This window comes from Panthera uncia, assembly GCF_023721935.1.
Source record: "Panthera uncia isolate 11264 chromosome A1 unlocalized genomic scaffold, Puncia_PCG_1.0 HiC_scaffold_17, whole genome shotgun sequence".
Classification (NCBI taxonomy): domain Eukaryota; kingdom Metazoa; phylum Chordata; class Mammalia; order Carnivora; family Felidae; genus Panthera; species Panthera uncia.
Window position 1 is genome coordinate 126179056 of NW_026057577.1, and position 25157 is coordinate 126204212.

At 42.2% G+C, this 25157-nt stretch overlaps 1 protein-coding gene across 1 annotated transcript in view; it reads left to right on the forward strand.

Moving 5' to 3' along the window:
* ADAMTS12 (ADAM metallopeptidase with thrombospondin type 1 motif 12) overlaps positions 1 to 24323 on the forward strand; it is a 329397-nt gene extending 305074 nt beyond the window's left edge. The window contains exons 21-24 of the mRNA XM_049648220.1: positions 1040 to 1216; positions 5340 to 5483; positions 12307 to 12460; positions 20188 to 24323. Of these exons, the coding sequence (XP_049504177.1) occupies positions 1040 to 1216; positions 5340 to 5483; positions 12307 to 12460; positions 20188 to 20366 (654 nt within the window). The 3' untranslated portion in view covers positions 20367 to 24323. The remainder of the gene's footprint in view (positions 1 to 1039; positions 1217 to 5339; positions 5484 to 12306; positions 12461 to 20187) is intronic.
* Positions 24324 to 25157: the final 834 nt, after the last annotated feature.

Sequence of the window (25157 nt, forward strand, 5' to 3'; positions counted from 1 at the left end):
GGGGCAAGATGAATGGAAGGGATTCGGCTGGCACTAGCATTCTAAAGAGATTGGAGACCAAGTCCTGGAAGTTCAAGTTATGATCAAGTAAAATCTAGGTGGAGGATGGAATAGCTCCCAAAATCCGAGAGGTCAGAGAGTAGGTCTACTTCAGAATCGGCTGTGCAAACCCTGGTTTGGGGGATGCTGGCGCATCAGTGTTGATCATGATTTTAAGGAGTCAGCAGCCCGCAGTGACCTGAGACTGAGCAGGATGCCGGGGCTGCTACACAAGGTGTGGGCATGGGGGAGGGGGGCAGTGAGGAGAGCCTTGTAATGGCTTTCAGGGGGCCTGTGCTGAGCAAACTCTCAGTGACGAAGGCAGGTGATGTTAGCTACAGGAGGAAGGAGGGTGGTAGGGACAAACCCAGGGTTTGCTCACTTCTGGGAATCAAACCACTGAGTAGTTATTCCAGTTACTTCCCTCATGTCGGCCCTTCATCTGACAAAGCATAACCCATCTTGCTTTCAGAGTCGTGGAGAAAACAGGTTTTTAGCAGGATTCTGAGGGCGGATGGGTGTGGGTTGGCCGAGAGTTCCCCTTCACCCCAGATGAATGCACACCAGAGGGAATGGCTGCCTACTGGGGCACACACTGCACCAGCAGGCACCTAACCCCAGTGTCTGTGACCTTCACGACAGTGCTGTGAGATGACAGTTATTGTCCCAGTTTATCGATATGACACCTGAGGCTCGGAATTTTTCTGTGACTTGCCCAACATCTCACAATAAGTGAGTGACAGAACTGGACTCGCCACCTGGTTCTCACATTGCCATGCCTGTGTTTTCGGACATGGGGAGCCCCATCTTTGGGAGCTGTTTGAGTGATTCCTTCTAGAGGGCCTGTGAGGGAAACAGTACACTTGAGCTAGACTTAATCCTTCTTCATGGCTGGAACCCTGGAACTTCACGGCTCTCTGAGAAACCCCCTGGGATTTGGAGGATCTAAAGCCTGACACCAGGGACTCAAGTATCCCCTTTTCTCTCCCTCTCTATGCAGTGCTCCAGAAACTGCAGCGGGGGCTTCCAGATCCGGGAGATTCAATGTGTGGACAGCCGGGACCACCGGAGCCTGAGGCCGTTTCACTGCCAGTTCCTGGCCGGCATTCCTCCCCCGCTGAGCATGAGCTGTCACATGGAGCCCTGTGAGGAGTGGCAGGTGGAGCCCTGGAGCCAGGTATGGCCTCCAGACACATCATCCACACAACCAGGAAAATGTGAATCCCTGTGCTACCATGTGAGACTAGAAGTCAGGGAAGACCACGCGTGCGTCGTGGCAATGACTGGCCTCCGTTCAGTGGCCTAATGCTGTGTGGAGAAGGCTGAACAGGTCAACAACAACAACAGGTCAACAGGCCACAACAATTGGTGGTTTCAAACGTGATAATTCAGTGTTTTCTTACAACCCAGTCTCCCAGTGGACATACTGGGGAGTTGAGATTCATGTTGGGGAAATGTACATGGACCACTCTGATGAAAGCCATTTAGGGCAGAGCCTCACATGCCTCTCTCCTAGGCCTCTGCAATTGAACTGGGGGTATTGGTCAGGTCCTTCCCACACACAGTTTATTTTAGAGTTCCACTTCTCAGTTGAATGCCCAGATCATTGTTTACACAAATAAAAGGAAGTGTGCTCGTGCCTGTCTGTATGTCCTCTGTTTTGTGAGGGCCCAGGCTCTACTGGGTCTTTGTCCTACTTCAGCACATGAAAACAAAGTGACTGTTCTTTGGTGAAGTATAATAATCTTATTCGCCAATATGCAAATACCTCAACAGCTAACAAAACAAAACAAAACAAAACAAACAAAAAACTCCCAACCATACCCATGCATGGTAGAAAGAAGAGAAAAAAAGGAACCCAGCATATTTTGAGTGTGTCTATGGGCTAAGCATTTTACCTACCATACTTCGTTTAATTTTCTTTTTTTTTTAATATGAAATTTATTGTCAAATTGTTTTCTATACAACACCCAGTGCTCATCCCAAAAGGTGCCCTCCTCAATGCCCATCACCCACCCTCCCCTCCCTCCCACTCCCATCAACCCTCAGTTTGTTCTCACTTTTTAAGAGTCTCTTATGGTTTGCTCCCTCCCTCTCTTTTTTTTTTCCTTCCCCTCCCTCATGGTCTTCTGTTAAGTTTCTCAGGATCCACATAAAAGTGAAAACATATGATATCTGTCTTTCTCTGTATGACTTATTTCACGTAGCATAACACTCTCCAGTTCCATCCACGTTGCTACAAAAGGCCATATTTCATTCTTTCTCATTGCCACGTAGTATTCCATTGTGTAAATAAACCACAATTTCTTTATCCATTCATCAGTTGATGGACATTTTGGCTCTTTCCATAATTTGGCTATTGTTGAAAGTGCTGCTATAAACATTGGGGTACAACTGCCCCTATGCATCAGCACTCCTGTATCCCTTGGGTAAATTCCTAGCAGTGCTATTGTTGGGTCATAGGGTAGATCTATTTTTAATTTTTTGAGGAACCTCCACACTGTTTTCCAGAGTGGCTGCACCAGTTTGCATTCCCAATACTTGGTTTAATTTTCACAACAATCTGAATGGTAGGCTTTATTAATTCCATTTTATAGATGAAGAAATTGAGACTTGGAGGTTAAGAAACTTACATGAGGTCACACAACTAGAAAATAAATGGGGGAGTATTTGTTTAAGCATAAGGTAGACTCCAGTGCCAGTGTGCTTTCTACCATAGACATTAATTCAATAAGCACTGAACAAAGAGTAAACTAAGGAGGAAGAGTGAATCAATAACTATTTTGGAGGAAACCAAACCTTCCACGTGCCCTGGAAAGGAAGGTAGTGAATTACAACTGTAGAACACAGAGTTAGAGTCAAAGCTTACAGAAGACTGAGCCCCCTACAGCTACTTACTGCCTACAATGTCAAGCAGCCATACTTATTCCTGAGGTTCTGGGCCAATACCTGGTGTTTTGGGGGGGTGGGCAGCAGCCACTACTGTCCCCTCTTTCTCCTCCTTACCTGCTCAGCTCTGGGGCATATAAAGTGCCTGCTACTCCCATGCTCTGGACTGAGGCCTCTAAGACTTCCACGTATAATGAGCCTTCAGAATCATTATACAGCTTTCAGAATCCAGGAATTTGCAGAGGAGACCAGATCGCCTTGTCAGAGAAACGGCATCAGCAGGTTTTTAAAGATGAGCAATCAGATCTGCTTTCTGGTTATGAAAAAGATGTATTCTTTATGCTTCCTCAGTAGCTTCTGGGAGCCCTAATCAGGCACTGTTCCCTGAAGGTCTCCCCAAACCCTCCTTTCTAAAGTAGTATTCTGTTCTGAGTAAGCCACACAGTTGGAAGACTTCCCTCTGAGGAAGCAGAGGACATGGAAATGCAAAAATATTTCTCTTGAGCTTTTGAGGGTCTGAGCACCCTTAGGTGCTTTCCCTGATGCATGATGCTGCCTTGTCTATACACACTCTCTAGCAGACTGCCATCATGAGACTGTGGGCCCCTTTGGTATGTCAGCCAGCCCATACTGCCTGCATGGAAGAGGCATTTCAGCTGTTGGAATGTCCCTACACCAGAGGTTCTCAAACTTTAGCTCACTTCAGAATTACCTGGGGGTTTCTTAATACACAGATGGCTGGACCCCATTCCCAGAGTGTCTAGTTTGGAGGTCTGGGGTGGAGCCTGAATTCTTCATTTCTAACAAGTATCTAGAAGATGCTGAAGTTGCTGGTCTGGAGACCACACTTGGAGAATCACTGGTTTACACTTTCTTCACCTCCTTTCCTAGATATTACTTGGCCAGATGGCCCTGAATCTATATGTACACGTATAGGTAGAATGATCTCCAATGCGGGAATCCCTCCCTTCTCTCCTCAGATAGGATTAAAAAGAGATAGAATAAATTGGAAAAATCCATGTTGACTCTCAAAGTTGGAAGACCATGAAATCAATAGCTTAGTTCTTTTATTGAACAGAAAGGGTTAATTATATGTAATTACGCTGTTTCCTATGGTACCACTACATATGTCATGCCTGATATAATGGGGGAGATGTTGGCAACCATAATTATTTTGTTGTTGTTGTTACCATACAATAAAGATTTTTCAAGGTTCTTTAAAAATTTTTTTTTCATGTTTATTTATTTTTGAGAGAAAGAGAGGGAGAGCGAGAGAGCAGGGGAGGGGCAGAGAGAGAATCCCAAGCAAGGTCCATGCTGTCAGTGAAGAGCCTGACGTGGGGCTCGATCTCACCAAACAAACCATGAGATCAGGACCTGAGCCGAAATCAAGAGTCAGATGTTTCACTGACCGAGCCATCCAGGCATCCCTCAAAGTACTTTTTTTAAAGGTTTATTTCTTTATTTTGAGAGAGAGAGCTCATGCAGAAGTGAGGTAGGAGCAGAGAAAGAAAGGGAGAGAGAGAATCCCAAGCAGGCTTTGCACTGTCAGTGCAGAGCCTGACACAGGGCTTGAAATCATGAACCATAAGATCATGACCTGAATAGAAACCAAGAGTTGGACGCTTAACTGACTGAGCCATCCAGGTGCCCCTCAAAGTATTTTTCAAAGATTCTTGGTGGATTATGTAATTTCCTCCTAGAAACCTTATGAAAATGAGACAATAGATCTTATAAAATTATACTAGTGAGCAAAAACCTGACACATTTTAGAGTTGTATCCCTTTAGGGATCCAGCCTGTCGTCTCAAATTTATCTTGTGAGCATGACAGCCAATGCATCAGACCCCTGGGCAAACCCATCAATTTCCCTATTCTGGATATGGACATATTTAGTTCTAAAGTTCTATGTACTGGGTAAGGAAGATTGAATCCCATCATAAGAGGAGATTAACATAATCGTATTGCAAATGTGTCCCTGTTTGGACTGTCAGAACTAGTCACAAGAAAAACATCTACATTTTGCATTTTGGTTTATAGATACTTGTGCCAGAAGGCAAAATGCAAATAACATTATGTCCATTCTGGCATGACCTCTCATTTAGGTTTTTAACCAATATCCCTTCTGTTTGGCATACTATTTTCCATCAAACTATTTGGCATCTTCTGATTTTTTTTCTCTTCCTCATATCCTTAGAATGTCCTTTATCAATCTCCTTTCTCTAAATTTTATTTCATCACTACCATTTGGTCACTGTGAGGAACCTGGCATATATGTTGCAGATTCCAATATATATACTAATATTCTTAACAATCCTGTACACAACACAAATGATAATAAAAAGGTCTTCTCTTATCACTGAAAATGTCACCATGAGATCTTTACCTAACCTCGTCCCTGTGATATATCAGTGTTCCAGGTCCTGTGGAGGTGGAGTTCAGGAGAGAGGAGTGATTTGTCTAGGAGGTCTCTGTGACTGGAAGAAAAGGCCCACATCCACCGCACCCTGCAACAGCCATCCTTGTTGTCATTGGGCCACTGGGAACTGGGACCTGGTAAGAGCCGGTTATAGTCCCTTCAATTTATTTTAGTCTTTTAAAAAATAGTATTTATTTTCTTTTGATTTACAAGGTAATATATATTCATGGAAAATGTTCAGCAAATCCATTGATTTAGTTCCAGTACTCTTCTGCCATTAATTCCTCTAAATCTGCTGAAAGTTGATCCTTGCTGACATGTGGTCAATGTTTACTGTCTTGAAGAGAAAACTTCAAATACATTCAATAGAAAGCAGATCAAATACCAACATGATCTCAGAGGCACAAAGCCCAAGGAAAATCAGTTTTGGGTCTCAATACCTTGGATCCTGTGGCTTTTCCTGAAGCAAACAGGAGTTGTTAATGCCCTGAAGCTGGAGGCTTAGCATGATTTCCTGAGTTTCAGATCTTGTCAATTCACAGATCAGTTTGCCAGATGGCCAGTCTGTTTGATGGAGAGACAAACAAACAAACTGTAAATGAGATAAAGATTTATTATTGTCACAAAGTTTGTTTGTTATAAAAATAACTGTATCAGTGACCCTGAAAACAAAGAAAATCCTCCCATAGACAGATTCTCCCAGCACTTTGATTTGTCATATCCTGAATTCTCTAGAAAACAGAGTCCTAAGACCAAAGCTAACACTTTATTAGGAAATACAATACCAGAAAATCAGGGGTGATAGGAAAGAGGAAGGAGACAGGGAAAGAATGGATCAAATATGAGGTGGTGCATTACCAGACTGACCACTTGTCCTAACTGACTGTTGCTTGGTGTCAGGAACAACTGGTTGCTCTCAAAAGAAGACCTTCAAAAAGCTAGCTATATGAACTCTCTTAGGGTAGTTTGTCCAGGGGCAAGAAGGGAGAAGATGATTTACTGGTTCCTATCTCTTAGGATTGAGTAAAAAGTCTTCTCTCAGATGGCTAATATCCCCTGTTGTCTTGGGCTATTCATGTGTGGGCATTGGGCAGGCCCCACCATGTCACATGTCTCAGCCAGAAAAGCCCAGAATCAAGAGGTGAGAGGCACACAGCATGGGCATAGGAGGTGCAGGCCAATAGACTATGCTTTCATGAAGTTAGTTACCATCTCAGCTGGGGCAGATCAATGGCCAACACCTGGGGAACAAGGGGAGCCAAGAGGATCTGATATACAAATCCCTCAACTGTTAATATTTTGTAATGTAAAACTTGTTCTTGTTTAAGCATATTTTGATAGTTATAACACAGGCCAATGCAGTATTTTGACAAACGTAATGCCCCCACATATTTTTAAGCTGCTATATCCTTAGTGATTCTCACTGTTCATTGCTGTATAGTTGCTCCTGCATAGCTATAATCAATTCACACTCTGGCAAGTACTCTTGAAAAAGGCTTCTACTGGTACATCCAACTCAAGATTGTGCTGGTCTCTGGATAATACCTGCTCAAATCCAGGAAGAACAAGATGATTTACTATTGCTAAAGGAACATTGTCCATTAATCACTTAGCCTGCAAAAAATTAAAAATGCATATTTTATTATACCCATAGCTTAAAAAATTTCCAGTAGGCAAAGAAGAATGATGTCAACCACTTCAGTAGGTAGACAGGGCACATCATATTTTCTATCGATTCCCTATCTTCATTGGCATCTAATACTGATTCATAATGAATTGCCAAAGAAGATACTGGTGTCAGGACAAGCTTTTGTTTTTGCAACCTGCTAAACTGTGTGCCAGGGCCAGTAGCTGACTTTCACCCTGTCCCCATGGGCCATGTGAACAACAGAAAATGTCACATGCAATTTTACTTTTTTTCATGTAAATATAATTTAATCACTTTACATTTGGCATCTCTCTTGGAAAATGACTTTATTTCCTGTTCACTAGAAATTCAGTTATTCCAAAACCAATTTTCTTTATCCATCTTTGATTTCAAAACCTGAAAAGACTTTACCCAACAAATAAATATGTGTTTCAGGATTAAGCTCTTCAGAAATACCCTGGAACCCTATATAACAATATAAACATCACTAATCAAATCAAATGTGACCATTAGAAGAAAATAATTCATACCATGTGAACTATTATGAAAATGTTATAACTTTGGCCCCATTCAGGAACACAAAATCCCATAGAAGATTAACAACTACAGATGAACATTTTTTAAAAATATTTATTTATTTATTTATTTATTTATTTATTTATTTATTTTTGAGAAACAGAAAGCACACAAGCTGGGAAGGGGCAGAGAGGGAAACAGAGAATCCCAAGCAGTCTCCATGCTGTCAGCACAGAGCCTAATGTGGTGCTCAAACCCATGGACCATGAGATTATGACCTGAGCCAAAACCAAGAGTCAGATGCTCAACTGACTGAGCCACCCAGGCACCCCTACGGATGAATTAAGTCTGTCAATTCCCTGAGGCTCTTGTACCTTATTATTTAGCTCAACAGTTTCTTTTTGGCAAGAAAGATAATGATAGCCCAGTAAATATTATAATAATGATGTGTGAAGCATATCCTGTTCTTAGGGAACTAAGTGAGGAAAGAAAACTGTCAAAAACACCCCCCATCCATTTACCTATAATATGGTCTGCTTCTCATTTTGGCACTCAGGTAGTATCTGCTAGAAGCAGATAGGCAGACTTACAGTTGACTTAGCATGCCAGAGAAAGCTAAATTGTAAATTGTGAGGTTCTGTGTGGTTGTTATTCTTCAGTCAAATTTCCAGCACATTTTTTTATAATAATGTGTCTGGAGTTAGAACGGAAAGTATTAAAATCAATGAGAAATTTAAACTACATAGACTGACACAGCAGTTCTACCTGTAGTAATTTAGCCCACAAATATTCCATCAAACGTAATCCTAGATGATGATAAAGATGTTCGTTTCCATGTTGTTTGTAACAGCAATTCCTAAAAATAACCTAATATCCTTTGATAGAAGAACTGGTCAGTCTATTAATTTATTAGAGTACAGCCCTTTTAAGAATGAGGTAGACCTATATTTCTGAGTTGTAAAAATTCCTAACAACAGAAATTCAAAGTTTCTTTATTTTTAAAAAAATTTTTTTAATGTTTATTTGTATTTTTGAAACAGAGAGAAACAGAGCATGAACGGGGGAGGGTCAGAGAGAGAGGGAGACACAGAATCTGAAACAGGCTCCAGGCTCTGAGCTGTCAGCACAGAGCCTGATGTGGGGCTTGAACTCATGAACCGTGAGATCATGACTGGAGGCGAAGTCGGACACTTAACCGACTGAGCCACCCAGGTGCCCCTCAAAGTTTCTTTAAAGAGAGTTAGAGGTTACTGCATTTTGGAGGTGGACATGAGTTAAAGTTTCCTTGGAAGAACCATTTGTCAAAAATTCATCAATTGCGCATATCAAAGAATAGGGGGCTTGAAAGGTGGCTAACACCTACCAAGCCAGGCTTTGGAATTACTCTTGACCTCTGAGATCTATTATCAAGTGAAAAACACGAATTACAGAGCCCAGGGAACACATGTGGATGAATTGAACATACACATTTGCCTCTCTTCCCCAAACTGCATTAAATAGAAGAGAAAAAAATTAAAAACACCTCAAATCCACAAAGACCAGAGGATAGAAGACAATATCAGAGAAGGAATCAATAAAATTTTGGAAGCTAGAACCAGATAGGCAAACATATAGTTGACTTTGCATGCCAGAGAAAGCTAAAAACTGTCTATAGCACAGAAATTTTCCAGGCAACTTCTGAGGCAGCAGTGAAGGTAGGGGAAAATGGAGAGTTGGTTGAAAGTTTGTGAGAGACAGTTGGATCTTTAGAGCTTTCCTACTTCCTGACCATAGCCTGGAGGTCTTCTTGCTGGGGAAGTAAACCAAGAGAGACCTTGGAATCAGTCACAGTTGGTGGGAACAAAAGAGCTCATCTCACCAATGGTTACGTGAAAATACACTCAGTAAATTGTGTCCTCCTTTCCCTAACAGAGCTCCACAAAGGCAAGGGACCGGGTTGGCCTCAAGAGAAAAAAAAAATTCATATAATAGATCTCCTCCTGATCACCTTATATAAAACCACTTCACAATAACTGCCATCCATGGAACTTCCAGTCAGCTCATAGTTACCTCATCTTAAGTAGATAGGCTAGGATTACTGGACATTTAAGAAAATTTATTACACCAAGGACAAAACAACAAACGGAACAAAAGAAACTCCAAGGAACAAAGACCTTGAAAAGAACATCAAACTTCCCCCCAAAAAACTATAATTAATTTCTTCAGAGAAATAGGAGACTATACCCATGACCTAGCTTCCTATTGCAGCTATATAAAAGGAATACTCAGAGAATATAAAGAGATCTTAAGTATTTTTATAATAGAAAGGTAAAAAAGTAAGTAGAAGGGTTGGGGAAATAATGTGAAGAAATCTCTCAAGAAAATACAAAAAGAAAATGCAATAAAAAATAAATAAAAGATGAGAAAATTAGAGGATCAGACCAGGAGGTATGAAATTGAAATAGGATTTCAGAAAGAGAGAATAGAGATGGAATAGAAATGAGGCAATCAAAGAATTAATATAAGAAAAATTTCCAAATCTGAAGAACATGAGTCTCCATGCCCATTAAATTCTGTAAGAGAAAGGAAAGTCAGAAGAGAGGTGGACCTGTTTCTATATTAGCAAAAGCCAAAAAAAAAAAAAAAAAATCTTACTTTACATGGTTGCTACCAGGACTGAACTCAAGGATATTTCCTGTGCCCTTAGAACTGTGCCTACCATATATTAGTAGTAAGTGTAAGAAAACTATTCAGTGAAGATGCTTGCATTAGTTTTGAAACATCTAATGGTTCCTCCTTTTCATATTTCTCCAATCCATCTATGTTGGTTGAGTGGTAGCAACAACAGAGTTTTATAGCTTCACACAGAGTGAGTCTTTGCTGATCATCTGCTAAGCCCTGGGAGTCAACATTTCCAAACAGGCCAGCTTAAGCTGAAGAGAACCCTTGGGCTCTGATTGGATAAGGCATCCAGGACTGAATGAGACTAGTGTGCAGTTCACCTTAGGGTATGGTCAATTCAGTTACTCAGTAGCCTTAGCTGGGAGCTAAGCCGCATCCTTATTTTGGAGTTCTCAGTTCTACACAAAGATTCCTTATTATCAATGGTTCCAAAGAAGTGGAACTCAGCATTAAAAGAGGTGTACCTTCTCTCTAAAACCCCAAACTGACCGCATTACCACAATTAACAAAACCCAAATCAGTAACCATGCTTCCTGCTTAATCCTCCAATTAAGTACAACACAAATTCATGCATCTTCTTTATCATAAGTCATTTTAATTGACTAATTAATGCATGGATAGTGACCTCTCTGCTCATTTTTGTGCTTGGCTTGGAATTAGTTCTTCCATCTTTATCTGCCCTGGACAAGAGGGCCAGCAGGACTTCAGCACCCTGGACCAGCCCAGCCTTGTTCCATCAGACCCTTAGAGCAGAAAGTAGGAAAGGAAGTCATTTGTTCTTTATGTAACAACTTTATTTTACAGAGGAAGAAAGAGAGTGGTTGAGTGATTGATCCAGAACAATATGCAGTGAGTGGAAAAGCCCATCTCCAGAATCCTGGTCCAGGACTCTTGATCAAATTCTGGCTTGATTAACTGCCCTTGTTCTTCCTGTTGTCTTCTGTTGCACACTTTTATTTACTCAAGATCAGCTCAGTAGTTATTTCTGGTTTCTGCCTTCTGGGAAGTTTAATTATATAAGAAAGAAAATGTTGAAATGGAATGTTAGTCATTAGAGTATCTGTGGTCCACAATAGCCAAAATGCGGAAGCACCCAAGTGTCCATCCACAGATGAATGGATAAACAAAATGTGGTATATACATACAGTGGAATATTATTCCACCTTAAAAGAAATTCTGGTACATGCTATATTGCAGAGGAAACTTGAAGACATTATGCTAACTGAAGTAATCCGGGAAAACTCTACTTATATGAGGTACATACAATAGTCAAATTCATAAAGATGAAAAATAGATTGGTGGTTGCCAGGGGCTAGTGGTGGGGGTGGAAGATGGGGAACTCTTATTTAATGAGTACAGAGTTTCAATTTGGAAATACAAAAAAGTTCTAGAGATGGATAGAAGTGATGATTGCACAACCATGAGAATACACTTAGGGCACTGGATTGTATACTTAAAAATGGTTAAAATCATGAATTTTATGTTGTGTATGTGTGTGTGTGTGTGTATAATAAATTATATTATAGTATATATTTTATATATATGTTAATATATAATATAAATATTTCTATATTATATTTTAATATATTACATACATTTATATTATATATTTTCATAATATATAGACAAAATAAAAAATTTTTTCTGCTTCCAGGCAGCCACTGGATGACACTGTGATAAAATCTTGTGAGTGGCTTGAGGCCATACATGGTCCAGCTGGACCCATTCCAGATTCTTTCTCCATTCTTTCATGGTTTCCTCTCCTACTTCTCTTTCTTCATGTCTGATTCCCAGCCCCAAGTCAAATCTAGTTCAGAGAAACTGGATTTCTGAGGCACCAGGGCTTAGAAATGAAATCTTTTTCTATTTTGCTTGTATTTCAAACTTTGTCCACATTCCTCAGAGAACCCAACAGTCAATTAAGTTAAATTCAATCCACACAGTCAGTAGTATAGACTCTGCCTAAATTCACATCTCCAAATTTGTAGTGCCTTATTCTCTGACTCCTTCAGAACGATTTCTGATAATCGAGACTGTCCCCTCCTTGAGTATGGTGGGACTAGAGGTGCTCTGCTAGAGTCCCCCTGGTGGTCCCAGGGAAGAACCGTGACTCTCTGTGCACCCCTCTTTTTCAGTGCACTGCTTCCTGTGGAGGGGGCTTTCAGAAGAGGACTGTGCATTGTGTCTCCTCAGAAGACAACACAACTGAAGACCGATGCGTGTGTGATCACGAAGCCAGACCTCCAGAAGTCCAGAAGTGCAGCCTGCAGGCCTGCAAGAAGAGTGCTGGTGGGTGAACACCTTTGCCCAGGGGGGAGAGAACATTTCATCAATAAGGTGTCCTGTATGAATCGGTTGTGGATAATTTTAGTCCCCTTTATTGAGCGAAGAATCTTAATGCTGAAGAGGCCAGCCAGCTCCACTCAGAGCAAGCTGTCTGTTGATCTGGTGATCCTTGAGGGATTATCTCTTTCATTTTCCCATCTCAAAGCACGTTCACACTGATGTCATCCCACACAGATGAGAATCACTTCTGTTTTTTCAGAAATTTCTGAGAGATGCTCCAGCCTTTGTCAGGAAACCAGTCAAGTGGTGAATGGCTGTCTCTATCAATCCAGCACCACTGGCTTAGGTCAGGTTCCACAGAAACAGCTCTGAGGTACAAATTTGTGTGCAAGGGATTCATTTAGGAAGTGCTCCCGAGGAAAACCATTAAGGGAATAGGAGAAGCAAGACAAAAGAGGGCAAAAGCACAGCCAGGCTGCTGTTTCAGACTGGTCCCACAGGGAAGCTCTAGAGTGTAAGCTATGTGTCAGATCTGTCTGTTCCTGAGGCCTGTGAGCTGGACTTTCACACTCCCACACTCTTCACATTGGCCAACGGCTACACTGGGGAAAGTGAATTCGCAGGTCTTAAAAGCTCTCTACATGGAGAGACAAAGCAACTCCAGGAGGGTCTGTGGGCAGTCCTCCAAAAGAGCAAGAATCACTGGGTATTAGAGGCTACAGAACAGGGATGCTGGGACTTAGCAGCGTAGGGGGTTGGGGTGACACATGAAAATGGACCAAAAAACATTAGGAGGGACACCTGAACAGAGGAAGATCACTGTTACCTGCTACATTCAACTTCCACTTTCCGAAAGCATCCCGATCTGAATAACGTATGGTCACCTTCGTCATTTAAGTCCATTGAGCTGCAGCCTGGCAAGGTTAAGTGGCCCGTTCATGAAGACCCAGTGGGCTGACTTCAGAGCCAGAGCACCAAGCCAGGTCTTCTCCTCACATGCGTCACTTCCTCGGGGGTGAAAAGAATCCAGCTTTGGAATCAGACAGCAATGGGTTTGCATCCAGTAGCAGCCTCTTTCTATCTGTGACCTTGGCAAATTATTTAACACTCTGAGTCTGTTTCCTTTTGGATATAAAGAGAATAATAATACAAGCTTTCTGAAGTTGTTGTGAAGATTTTAAACAGCAGGTATTAAGTGCCTTCAAAAAGAGAAAAAATTCCATCAACAAACCAGTTCAGTTACCTCCCTTGGGCAACTTACTTCATTTCAATAGACTACGCTTTCTTCTATCCACTTATGAATGAATGGGTTCAAGCATAAGCATGAACTCTAATGTCCGTTTCATTGGTATTTGAGGCTTCATTAATATGTGAGATTTTAAAATTAAGTTAAAAACCTAGGGAGGAGATTTTCAGGCAAAGAGAGGATTTTTTGATAGTCTACTTACATCCATTACAAAGCGGAGGGTACCTCCTGTAGATGTAGTCCTGAAATTGTGATTTAGATGGTCAGACTGAATTTACTCTGTCCCTATTTATAGAACTGACTATTAGACGTCATTAGCTAAGTGAAAAACCAGCATGTGGGTCAGACACAGTGGTGGTATTTTTCTAAAGATTGTTAGAGATTAGTGGTAGTGGAGCCTGTGTTCTGTTCATCTGTTCCTTGCCTCCTTCCAAGTACTGAGGGGACTGGCATTCAATGGAGACTGCCATTAGAATTCATACCCTGAGATTTTCCTTAGAGGTTGCGTGTTTACAAATCATGCACGTATTCAGCAAATATTTGTTGGGCCCTGACTGACTCCATGCTAAACATAATGTCAAACAAGGAACAAAGCTGCAACCCAGTGACCCTGATAAGGGAGGTAAGAATGTTGCAGGAGTTCTTGGAAAGGGCATGGACTGGGACCTGGGGAGAGCAGGGAAGACCTGTAGAGGAAGTGAACGATGTGTAGACAGGTCACGCAAGAGGTTCCTGAGGGGCTTTCTGTTTCTGCAGTAACCAGGAAGAATACAATGTCATGGCACAGGAGTCTAACTCAAGTATGAAGGTCATGGGAAGTTAGGAACTGTAGAAAGCAAAGCTGGAGCTTGCGATGCATGCGGATGAGTGTGGACTTTATCCTAGAGCAGAAGGAGCATTGAAGTATTCCAAGCAGGGACATGGAGATGAGAAAGTCATGCCAGCTGCCATGTGGAAGATAGATAAGACCATTCAGGAGACTGCAGCTGTCCCCCAAGCCATAGATGTATGTGGCATGAACTAGGGTGGTGTGCAGGTAGGGAGAAGTAAGTGGATTCAGGAACTACTTGACAGGAAGATTTGGCAAGTCTCTGTTCCTGGGGGAATAACAGGGAAGATAAGCCCAGATTTCCAACCTGGGCAGCTGAGTAGAGGAGGCTGCCATTCACTGAGACAGGCCCCCCCAGGAGTGGGTTTGAGAATGAGGAAAGGAAATGAGTTCTGTTTAGGACATGTTTGTTGAGGTGACTATGAATCATTTGGGTAGGAGTGTCCTGTGATTGGTTTTCTACACAGATGCAGAGCCAAGAGGGAGATCTGAGCTGGAAATTCTGAATGTAATACACTGAGGGAGAAAATGCTTTAGATGTGATTGTCACGCACAACTTCTTTCTGACTAACTTGCATTTGGGGGTGGCTATCATTGACTTTATTTGAAACTCCGAAAGAAGCTACTACCTAACGCTCATTTTCAGAGGTGTTATTGGTCCCTGGACTGGCTGCCTCAGCATCACCTGGGAGCTTGTTAGAAATGCAGGGTCTCAGGCCTCACCTCAGATCTACTGCATTTAAATCAGAATCTGCACTTAAACAAGATCCCCAGGTGATTTGGATGTACATTAAAGTTTGAGAAGCACCCTGTTCTAGATCAAGGAGCCAATTTGAGACCCTCTTCCCTTTGTGTCATCTCATCACCTTCTATGGTACCGTGTTTTTCAAATGTTAAGGCGATATAGTATCTGTCTGTATTGTGTTGATTTTTATATAATTGAAGCAGCAAAAAGGCTTAATTGACCATGCTCAGTGTTGTGGGCTGTTATTTTTAAACTCTATGTAGATAGTCTTTAACTGTCTTATCACTGGACAACGCCATCTTCAATAATCAAAACTAGGTGAAATGCATACATGGTATTTTTATCTTGAAATCTCACACTGAGAAGATGGTGACTAATAGTTGGGTGTCAGTGGATGCAAATAGCAATGAATTCCACTCACCTCAACAATTATCAGGGCAACAAAAGATAATTACTAGCTTCTCCTGAAGGCAGAGCCATGCTTACTCATACAGAAACAACATGAAGAGCAGCTTCAAGAAATTCCTTGATTTAAAGAATCTACCACCAACCCTGACCCCTGAGCCTTCTAAAATGCTTTGAAAATAAGTCATTCGGTGCCTGGATTCTTGTCAGTCAGCCAGCCATCACAATAAACATACACCCTGTGTCCATCCTGTAGAATCAGGTATGAATTCCACATAAGGTTTGCTTTCCTCCAGGCCATTTTACTTCCTTTAGATGCCATCAAAATTGTTAATGATTTAAATTCTAAATCAGAACTACCATTTCCATAGTAGAGACTATTAAACCCTTTCTAAATATCTAGAAGATAAAAAAAAAATTAAAGATTTAACAAATTTTTAAAAATTTATCCAGAAATATGTACTATCAAGTATATTCTAGGCATTATATTCATAATGATTATAAAACAAAAGCAAAGCTCTTATGTGCACCATTCCTGGGTTGTTTTTTAATGAGGGAATGAGGGGTAGAGAAGGCAAGAAAAAGAATAAGGAAAGTAATGAAGACAGTACTTGGACCCAGAGTTGCTACAAATGAACATTTGAATCAGCAAACTTTCTACTCAAGAATATTCTTCCAGATGAATAGAATTTTGTGTTTTCATTTATTCAGCAAGTATTACTGATCACAACATATGTCTCAGACAAATGCTAAAAACTGAGGGGACAGAAATGAGTACAATACAGCCCCTGGCCTCAAGGAACCCAAACTCTGACAGAAACTGAATTTGTCAGCAATACTGAAATCGTTTTTAAACTTTCTTCTATGGGAAAAATATTATCCTTTCAACCTAGACACAGCTGACAACAAAGAAACAAGCTTATACGTGTCCCTTTAAATTTCCAAGCGTGGTTTCTTTTGAACAGGCAGAGGCAAATTGAGATCTCCTCTCCAAGTCGCCCCTAATTATAAGCATTGTGTGTGCTTCAGCCAGGATCCAGTTTGCTGATGAATACAACAAGCCTTCATTGTTTTATTACAATAAAGAGAACTGTGCAGTTAAGCCGTGCCATGATGTTGGGCTCATGGTCATTATCTAAATGAGCTGCTAAACACAGGCCTGGAACACACTCCCAATATAGGCCACCTCTATCCTCCACTCGTCTTTCAAGTTCCCCACTCTCAAACAGGAGCACCCCAGGATCCAGCATGCTCCCAGTGTTCTGAAGACCATTGAAAAGCAGACTTTGTGATCTCATGATTCCCAAGATCAGGCAAGAACACCAGGCATGGTTGAGCCTCTGTCAGTCACATAGGTGACCTAACCTGACAATAGGGGGCCCCGTGTGAGCAAATGAGGATGTTCTTTTCAAGGAAGATCTGTCCATGTGTCCTCCTCCTCCCCTATCACCAGTACAAGAGATTCATTCCCTCGGTGTCCGAGTTTTAGAAGCAATGAAACAACATTCAAATTCCAGCCACCATCTACATACCAGCTATGCAATGTTGGGCTAGTTACCAAGCCTCTCTGGAACCTTCTGTTTTTAAAAGAAGAATAGCTATACCTACAAGTAAATTTCTACGTGCCTCAAATAAGGCAGTATATGTGAAGTATATTGTCTGGTAATCTGGTAAGTGCTTAATAAATTGTATTTCTGTTATTATTATTGTCATAGGAGGGGGGGTGTATTACTTTCCTAGGGCTACCATAAAAGACTACCAGGAGCTAAATAGCTTAAAACAACAGAAATGTATTCTCACAGTTCTGGAGGCCAGATGTTCAAAATCAAAGTCTTAACAGGGCCATGCTCTCTGTCTAAGCTTCTGGTGGTTGCTGGCAATCCCTGGCTTTCCTTGGCTTGTAGCTGCATAACTTCAATCTCTGCCCCCATCATCACATGGCCAATTTCCCTCTGATGTCAGTGTCTTCCTGTGGTTTTCTCTTCACTATGTGTACCTGTCTCCTCTTCTTCTAAGGACACCAGTCATTAAGGGTCTACCCTATTCTGATGTGACCTCATCTTCATATATGTCATTATTACATCGTCAAAGAAATATTTCCACATAAAGTCACATTCACACGTACCAATGGTTAGGACTCCAACTTTGGGAGACACTAAAACTTCGGAGGACGCAATTCAGCCCACAATAGGTTAAGGGATTTGGGAGCCTCTAGGAAACCTGTTCTATAATGGTAGACATGCTTGAGAGGTCACACTTTAGCCCTCACAAAAAAGACTCACATCACTATAGAAGAGTTCAAGATGGAATGTAGTAGCACGTTGGAGCAAATATTGCAATAGTAATACAAGTTCGGAGACTGAGACAGAAGGGATCCACGTGGGGCAGCATGGCCAAAAGAGGCTTTGTGGAGAAAGGGGACGCAAGCTGAGCCTTCGCACTTCCTCTGTCTTCTTCCTTTCCCGAGGTGACCTCAGTGCTCACATTTCCGTGGCAGGGAGAACGTGGGGCCGAGAGCTACACCAGATGCACCTCTTCCATCCACCATCCACAAGGGCTTCAGGAGATACTGACTGAGAAATTGGAGCAGACCTGTGACACCCAGGCTTCCATGCTGGCCCTGTTCCAAAGCCAGCAGCCTAGAGAGGAATCTTTGTCTCATTCTGAACAGCTGTCCACATGATGGAGGGCCAGCCCTCAAGGAGAATACTGGCCGCTCTAGCAGAGATGAGGGAGACGAGGACCTCCAGTTCCTATTCCACAGGAGGAATCCTTGGCTGAAATGTGTGCCTTTCCTGAAACGTGAACGCACCTAAGAAAGTTTCCTGTGGAATTTTATAATAGGCTTAGGGAAGGGGCCTGAAGAAGAAAAGAATCAACAGTGAAGATTTTGGGGGGATCTAGGCACATTGTGTGTTGCCTATTCCCAAGTGCTGTTAAAACTTGCAAACAAAATAGGATTCTGACAGCGAATAGAAGACATTTATTTCTTCACAAGAAGAAAAAAAACACAAGGTGCATTCAAGGGAATGATGAGTTATGAGGAGATACAAAGCATTTTTTGCCTTCATGACCTGAAGGTGAAACACAGTATAAAGAGGAAAACATACTGTCACAGATTTTGGGTAAAGACGATGTTACCTCAATTTTTATTTCTACTGACAGTCCTATTTACAAAGGACAACAGCCTCTTTGTGAAAATGTTTTTCTTCAAGATGATTCGAATCTCTTCTGGAAAGAAGAAGGAAAAGCAGCCAGAGCTCTGAGAGGCACCCATGCAAAGTTTGAAACAATTTCACTTTGTAGAAGAAAAATCTGCTATTTGGGGCCTCACTGAATTTCTTCCAGCCCAGGACTGCATGGACCAGTCCAGTCTGAATACTGCTCCTAGAATGTGTGTGGTGTTGATGGTCGCTGAGAAATTCCCTGCTTCATGGATGAGGAGAGCAGGGCCAAAGGAAAAAAAAAAATTGAGAAACTTAATTACCTAAAGCTGTTAGAGTAGAACAAGGATTAGAATCCAGGGGAATTATTTGTGTATGTCTTATGGCTTCATCTACCGGGTACATTTCTGGAGGGCAGCGACCACATTCTGTATACCTGTATCCTTTGCTGTGCTGAGCTATGCTCAGAACACATTGGTTAGTTGGCTAGCTGGGTGATTGCTTGGTGCTCTGAGTAATATGATTGATAAGAGCATAAGCTCTGGGGTCAAAACTGTCTCTGTTTAGATCTGGCTGTGCCACTTACTAGCCAGGGAACATTGTGCAGGTTTTTAACTCCTGTAGGCTTTACCATCTTCATTTGTGTAATGGAAAGAGTCATTTTTACCCGACAGTACTTCTGGGATGATTAAATGAGGCAATGCATGTGAAACATTGCATTCAACTGTTGCAAAACAATACTGCAGAGCAAAAACATCTCTAAACTTGGGGACTACAATCATGTGTATTTTGCTCAGCATCTACAGATCAGTGGAGGGTCAGCTGATCTAGCTTGTGGTTGGCTGGTCTTGGCTGCAAGCTGTAGGTCCGGTCTAGGTTTGTTCCATGTATCTTTCATCCTCCTTGGTCCACTAGGTGCATGAACCATGTCCTTCTCACAGTGATAGCAGAAGTTCATCAGGGCAGGCTCCTCCTCCTGCACCCCCCAAAGCCCTGCAGGGATCATGCGCACTTAGGTCACATTGTCCAAAGCAAGTCATAGGGCTAAACCCAAAGTTAAGCAATGGAGAAGTATTCACACCCACCAGGCAGCCATGGCAAGGGTGGGAATGTATATGACACTGCTACGCAGGAGTGAAGAATTGTGGCTGATAGTTCAGTTTAACACAAATACTTTGCAGAGTGTCTGATACGTAATCAGTGTTCTGTGGATGTCAACTATTATGAATTATTATGAAACCTTTCTTGGTAGATGCATAACATCTTCCATTAATAGAAGTTGTGTTCATTCACTTACAAAGGATAATCTTTGTTTTTTCTTATTTTTCTCTCCTTCCACAGATTTACTTTGCACCAAGGACAAGTTATCAGCCAGTTTCTGCCAAACACTAAAAACCATGAAGAAATGTTCTGTGCCCACTGTGAGGGCTCAGTGCTGCCTTTCATGTCCCCAGACACACATCGTCCACACCCAAAGGCCAAGAAAGCCACAGTCGCTCAAAAACCCCAAAGCATTCTAGTCCAGAAGGAAGCCACCCTCCACCACAGACTGCAGCAACCTGCTGATGGTATACTTTCTAGACCCAGGGACCACTGCACTGAGGTTTTTCAGGCCCAACTTCGGCTCAAAACAAAACCCACTGTGTTTTTTAGCCACAAAACATCCTTGCAAAAGGCGTGGGACTGTGATAGCTTGCTGTTCCCTGACAGGCAGGTGAGATATCCAGGAGAGTCAGGCATCTCCTGGGATTGGCTCCCAGGAAAGGTGCCAGATTAGCTAAGTCAGTGACATGATGTCTTTCCCCTCCTTAAAAATAAAAACAAAGACACCAGGATTTTCCCAGACTACCTCAGGAGTATCAAGAAACAGAACCAGATGTATCCAGGTAACAAATAATCTTGTTAATTTACTTAGGTGAAACCATCCTTTTTTTCCTTCCTGCTTGGGGAAGCTGTTGTTGAATACGTCATGGGAGAGAGCTTTCAGGAACATTCCTTTACTTCACCCAGGCAGAGGACCACTTTGTTCAGCCAGTACTCACTGGAGTCAGGGAGAGAAAGTGCTGGCTATATCACTCCGTCTACATCACTGTAGACTCCATATCTGGACTGTTTAGACTCCCTTGCATGCCTGGAGATATAAGAAGAAGAGAAAATGGGCAGAAACTATAAGATTTGTAAAGGTAAAAGATTTAGCTTCATTATACAGAAGACATTTCTGACTCAAAGATAATTTCTATGAAAACTCTTAAAAAGCAAACGAGCAGAAATCAAATTCTTGCTAGTATAAGAAAAGAAACATGGGTCTTTATTCTTCCCCCTTTCCTGGCAAATACATTTCCTTTGCAGAAGAATAGATGAGTCTTCCTGTCTGGCGTTTCCTCTCTAGCACATTCCCTGCCTGAGTCACCAGTTCAGGTCCAGCTGTGTTTCCACTGCTGGGGGTTTACACACAACAGCTACTCTAGACAGGTCTGTGGCTGCAACGCACCCCTGCCTACCCCCAGGACAGAAAATGGTGCTCAAGATTAAAATATTTCAAAGAACCAGGTAAACTGTATTAAGTACAAGAACTTGGAACGCACCTCTAGTCTTGAAAAAAAAAAAACAAAACTCAAAAGTGAGGTTAAGATGATCTACTTCCCAGTACACCCAGTAGTTAGTTTTCAGGTCTGTTTCCTGGGATGGAACAGGCAAGTCAGGAGAGACCCAAAAAGTGAAATGAATGTTGGAATGCTTATTCTGGACATTCTCACCACCAATCAGGAGGCTGTGGTCTCAAATACAAGGCAAGTTTCCTGGGTGGGTGGGTAGGGAGGGCCTCAAAGGGAAGCAGCCCTCAGAACCAGTTCTTTACAGAGCGGGAAGCAGGGATGTGGACTTCAGGTAATGGGTAGCACATTCCAGACTCATGCACAGGTAGTGTAGTGTCCCATAGCTCTGGTGGATTACCTATCCGTTCAGCAGAATGGTGCTATTGAATAATGGTGCTAATATCTAGATGGTGGCAGAACTAATATAAACATATAGATAGATGTACAGGTGGGCGAGTCCATATACATCTATTGAATGTGTGATGGTGTTGCTGGCCAATGCCAGTTCTATTGCTTGGATACTAGAAGCTTAAAATTTTTATATTATGTGCTTTTTCATTTTCTTTCAAGCCATTAATGTCTATTATTATGATAAATTCCTGTGGAAAATAGAACACTGGGGTTGGGATGAAATTTAAGAAGGAGCAGAAACAGGAGGAAAGCAGAAACATTTACCTAAAGCCAGGGAGGTTATTTCTCAATAATAACGGCCTTGTGTTCTCTCTCTGAATTCAAACACTGCTGGTAGATGACAATCATTGGTGAAATACGTTTTAGAGAGAAGAGGCTTAAATGGTTAGTGACAGGAGTGGAGGAGAACCTGATTTTTTCTAATGAGGCCGTTTGCAGAGACCGTCCCCAAAGTATAGTGTGGGCTTTCAGGGGGCTGAATTTAGCAAGCTGGGTTGATTTAACTTCATCCGGTACTGTACTATCTAGCATCAGTTTATGCATGCCATCAGAGACCCGGATATGACCAGTCTTCCAGAACTCAGGAACAAACCTGGATTCCTACTGACCTCAGCAAACTCAACTAGGCCAGATTTCTCAATACACGAAATGGACCATGTTATTTATGACCCACATGGCAGAGAAGATGATAGACATGTGGGGAGGGTCTGGCCAGATATTCCATTCTAGGCCTTTCTCCAGTTTCTTAAAGGCAGGAAATGAGCCCCTAATCATGTATCACAGACGTTCACTGCCTGTATGGAGGCTGTGTCATGAGATAGTTGTGTGGCATCTGTCAGTCTGCACTCCAGGATAGAGTCATCTGACACAGTTGTTACCTTGACAGTCACTCAGCTTTGGATCATCAGGGTTTTGACAGGTCCCCCTGCTTGCAGTCATAAAGAGGCCTCAGATTTAACAGGAAGGCTCTAAAGACGAGAACCTAGATGGTACCTTCACCATTCCTTGGATGTTCACAGGGGAAAACATCAAACAGCATTGTTGATTTATTGAGTGCACGTCCTCCTTTCTTCCCACCTTGAACAGGCAAGTGAGAAGTGTGGCAAGACATGCTGTTTACACATCTGCTATGAGCCAGAGGGGCCACCGCAGGATCTGGTGCTTAAATACAGTGAGGTTCTCAAACCCAGTTTGGTTTATTTCCATTGTCTTTCATAGTGATAGAGTTCACTGTTCTCTGGAAAGTTGTGGGTGAATTGAATTCTTGAACACTGAAACATAGTTTAACACACCAAGAGAAAATATTCCAAGAGACCAGCGAAGACTTTTCAAAAAAAAAGAAATAATTTTGTGGATACAAACAATTGCCTCTTCATGGAAATGACTTGTTTTACAATGGGTTTTCCTGGTGCAGTCATCCCAATGTGGTGCTTTCAGATATTTAATGAATGTTTACTTCATCAAGTTTCTGAAACCAATGTGAGAGATTTATGCTGTTTCAGGCTATAATTTCCCAATCAATTGGCTGAAATCCTTCAAATTCTAAAATCTACACCCTGCTACCCCAGAGACTGCCAATCTTAGCTCTTCTCCCTCTGACTTTAAGATGAAGTCCTGGGACAGTGTATTTGCTGCTCGGTGCACAGTGATTCACTCTCAGGGGAGAGACCACATGACGTGAACTGCCTGGTGCTACAACTTAGCCAACATATTTGATGCTACTCCTATTTTGTTGTATTGAAAATTCAAATATTGTTAGTGTTAGCATTATTTTAAGTTATGTCATTAAAAAAATCATTGGCAAAGCACAGTTCTACCCATGACTGTCCTCCACAGTGGTTGTATGATGTATATGGCCCAACCCATGTGCTCTCCCTGCATCTCTATGCTATGCTGTTTTGCCAGGCCCAGCCTCCTTTAGGGGTACCTTGGTGGGTACCTCAGTATTTAAAGCCAGAGTGTAATCATAGCCTGCTATCGTATAGCATTAATAAAATCGCTAAACTCATTGATGTTTCCATGTGATACATTTACTCCTGCCATGAGAGTCCCACCACCCACCAGTATTACCCTGGAATTTAACAACTGGAGGAGGATGCTGTCAACTTCTTCCTCCCACACTCCTTTGCAAATTTCTTCCTACTCCACCCCTAGATCATTATGTCATCAGATGAGTCACCTCCCCGGTGACGTAGAACATACGTCCCTTCTTGTGAATGTTGATGCAGCTGACACAATCCACCATATGATGACCCAAAGTGATGCCTAAAATTCTCCTCAGTACCAGGTTCAGTACTGATGGAGGTCACACCTCCATCACCAGCTTTGTGGGATGTTGCCAGAGCTAGAGGTCCTCAGTGTATGCAGACTTGCAGTTCACAGCATAACCTATTCCCTCAATCTATCCAGCATATTGACATAACGTTTAAGAGAAACTAACCCACCTCTAGAGGATCTTGCTCTGGAAATCCAATCCTTTTTCCAAAATGGTACCTAGCATAGCAAGTGTAACCAGCAAAAGTAGAATTTGGACATAGGGACATGGAATTTATTCAAATGGAATGAGTAAAAATGAGGCTGGCAAGAGCCAAGCATCTGTAGGCCTACGATGTTTGAGGGCATGCATAGGAGCAGTAGGAATCATTTTTGGTCAAGAAGACATCACAGAGGGCCATGAACACCTCCTTGTTTGTACCTTAAAAACTTTTCTTTCTGTGGGGCGCCTGGGTGGCTCAGTCGGTTAAGTGTCCGACTTCGGCTCAGGTCATGATCTCACGGTCCGTGAGTTCGAGCCCCGCGTCAGGCTCTGTGCTGACAGCTCAGAGCCTGGAGCCTGTTTCAGATTCTGTGTCTCCCTCTCTCTCTGCCCCTCCCCTGTTCATGCTCTGTCTCTCTCTCTCAAAAATAAATAAACGTTAAAAAAAATTTTTAAAAAAACACAACTTTTCTTTCTGTAATCACTGGGTAACTCTTATCCTACAAAACTCAGCTCAAATGCTATTTCACCAAAGAAGCCTACACTAACCCTGCCAGAAAGACTGAGGCACTTTTCTGTTCCTCCTTCACCATGAGAGAGAGAGAGAGAGCATGGGAGTACACAAGCATGAGTGGGGGAGGCACAGACAGAGGGGGACAGAGGATCCTTGTTGACAGCAGAGAGCCTGATGCTGGGCTCAAACTCATGAACTGTGAGATCATGACGAGCCAAAATCGGATGCTTAACTGACTGAGCCACCCAGGCTCCCCTCTGGAACACTAGTTCTTAATCAGGGGTGATTTTGTCCCTAGGAGACATTTGACAATGAC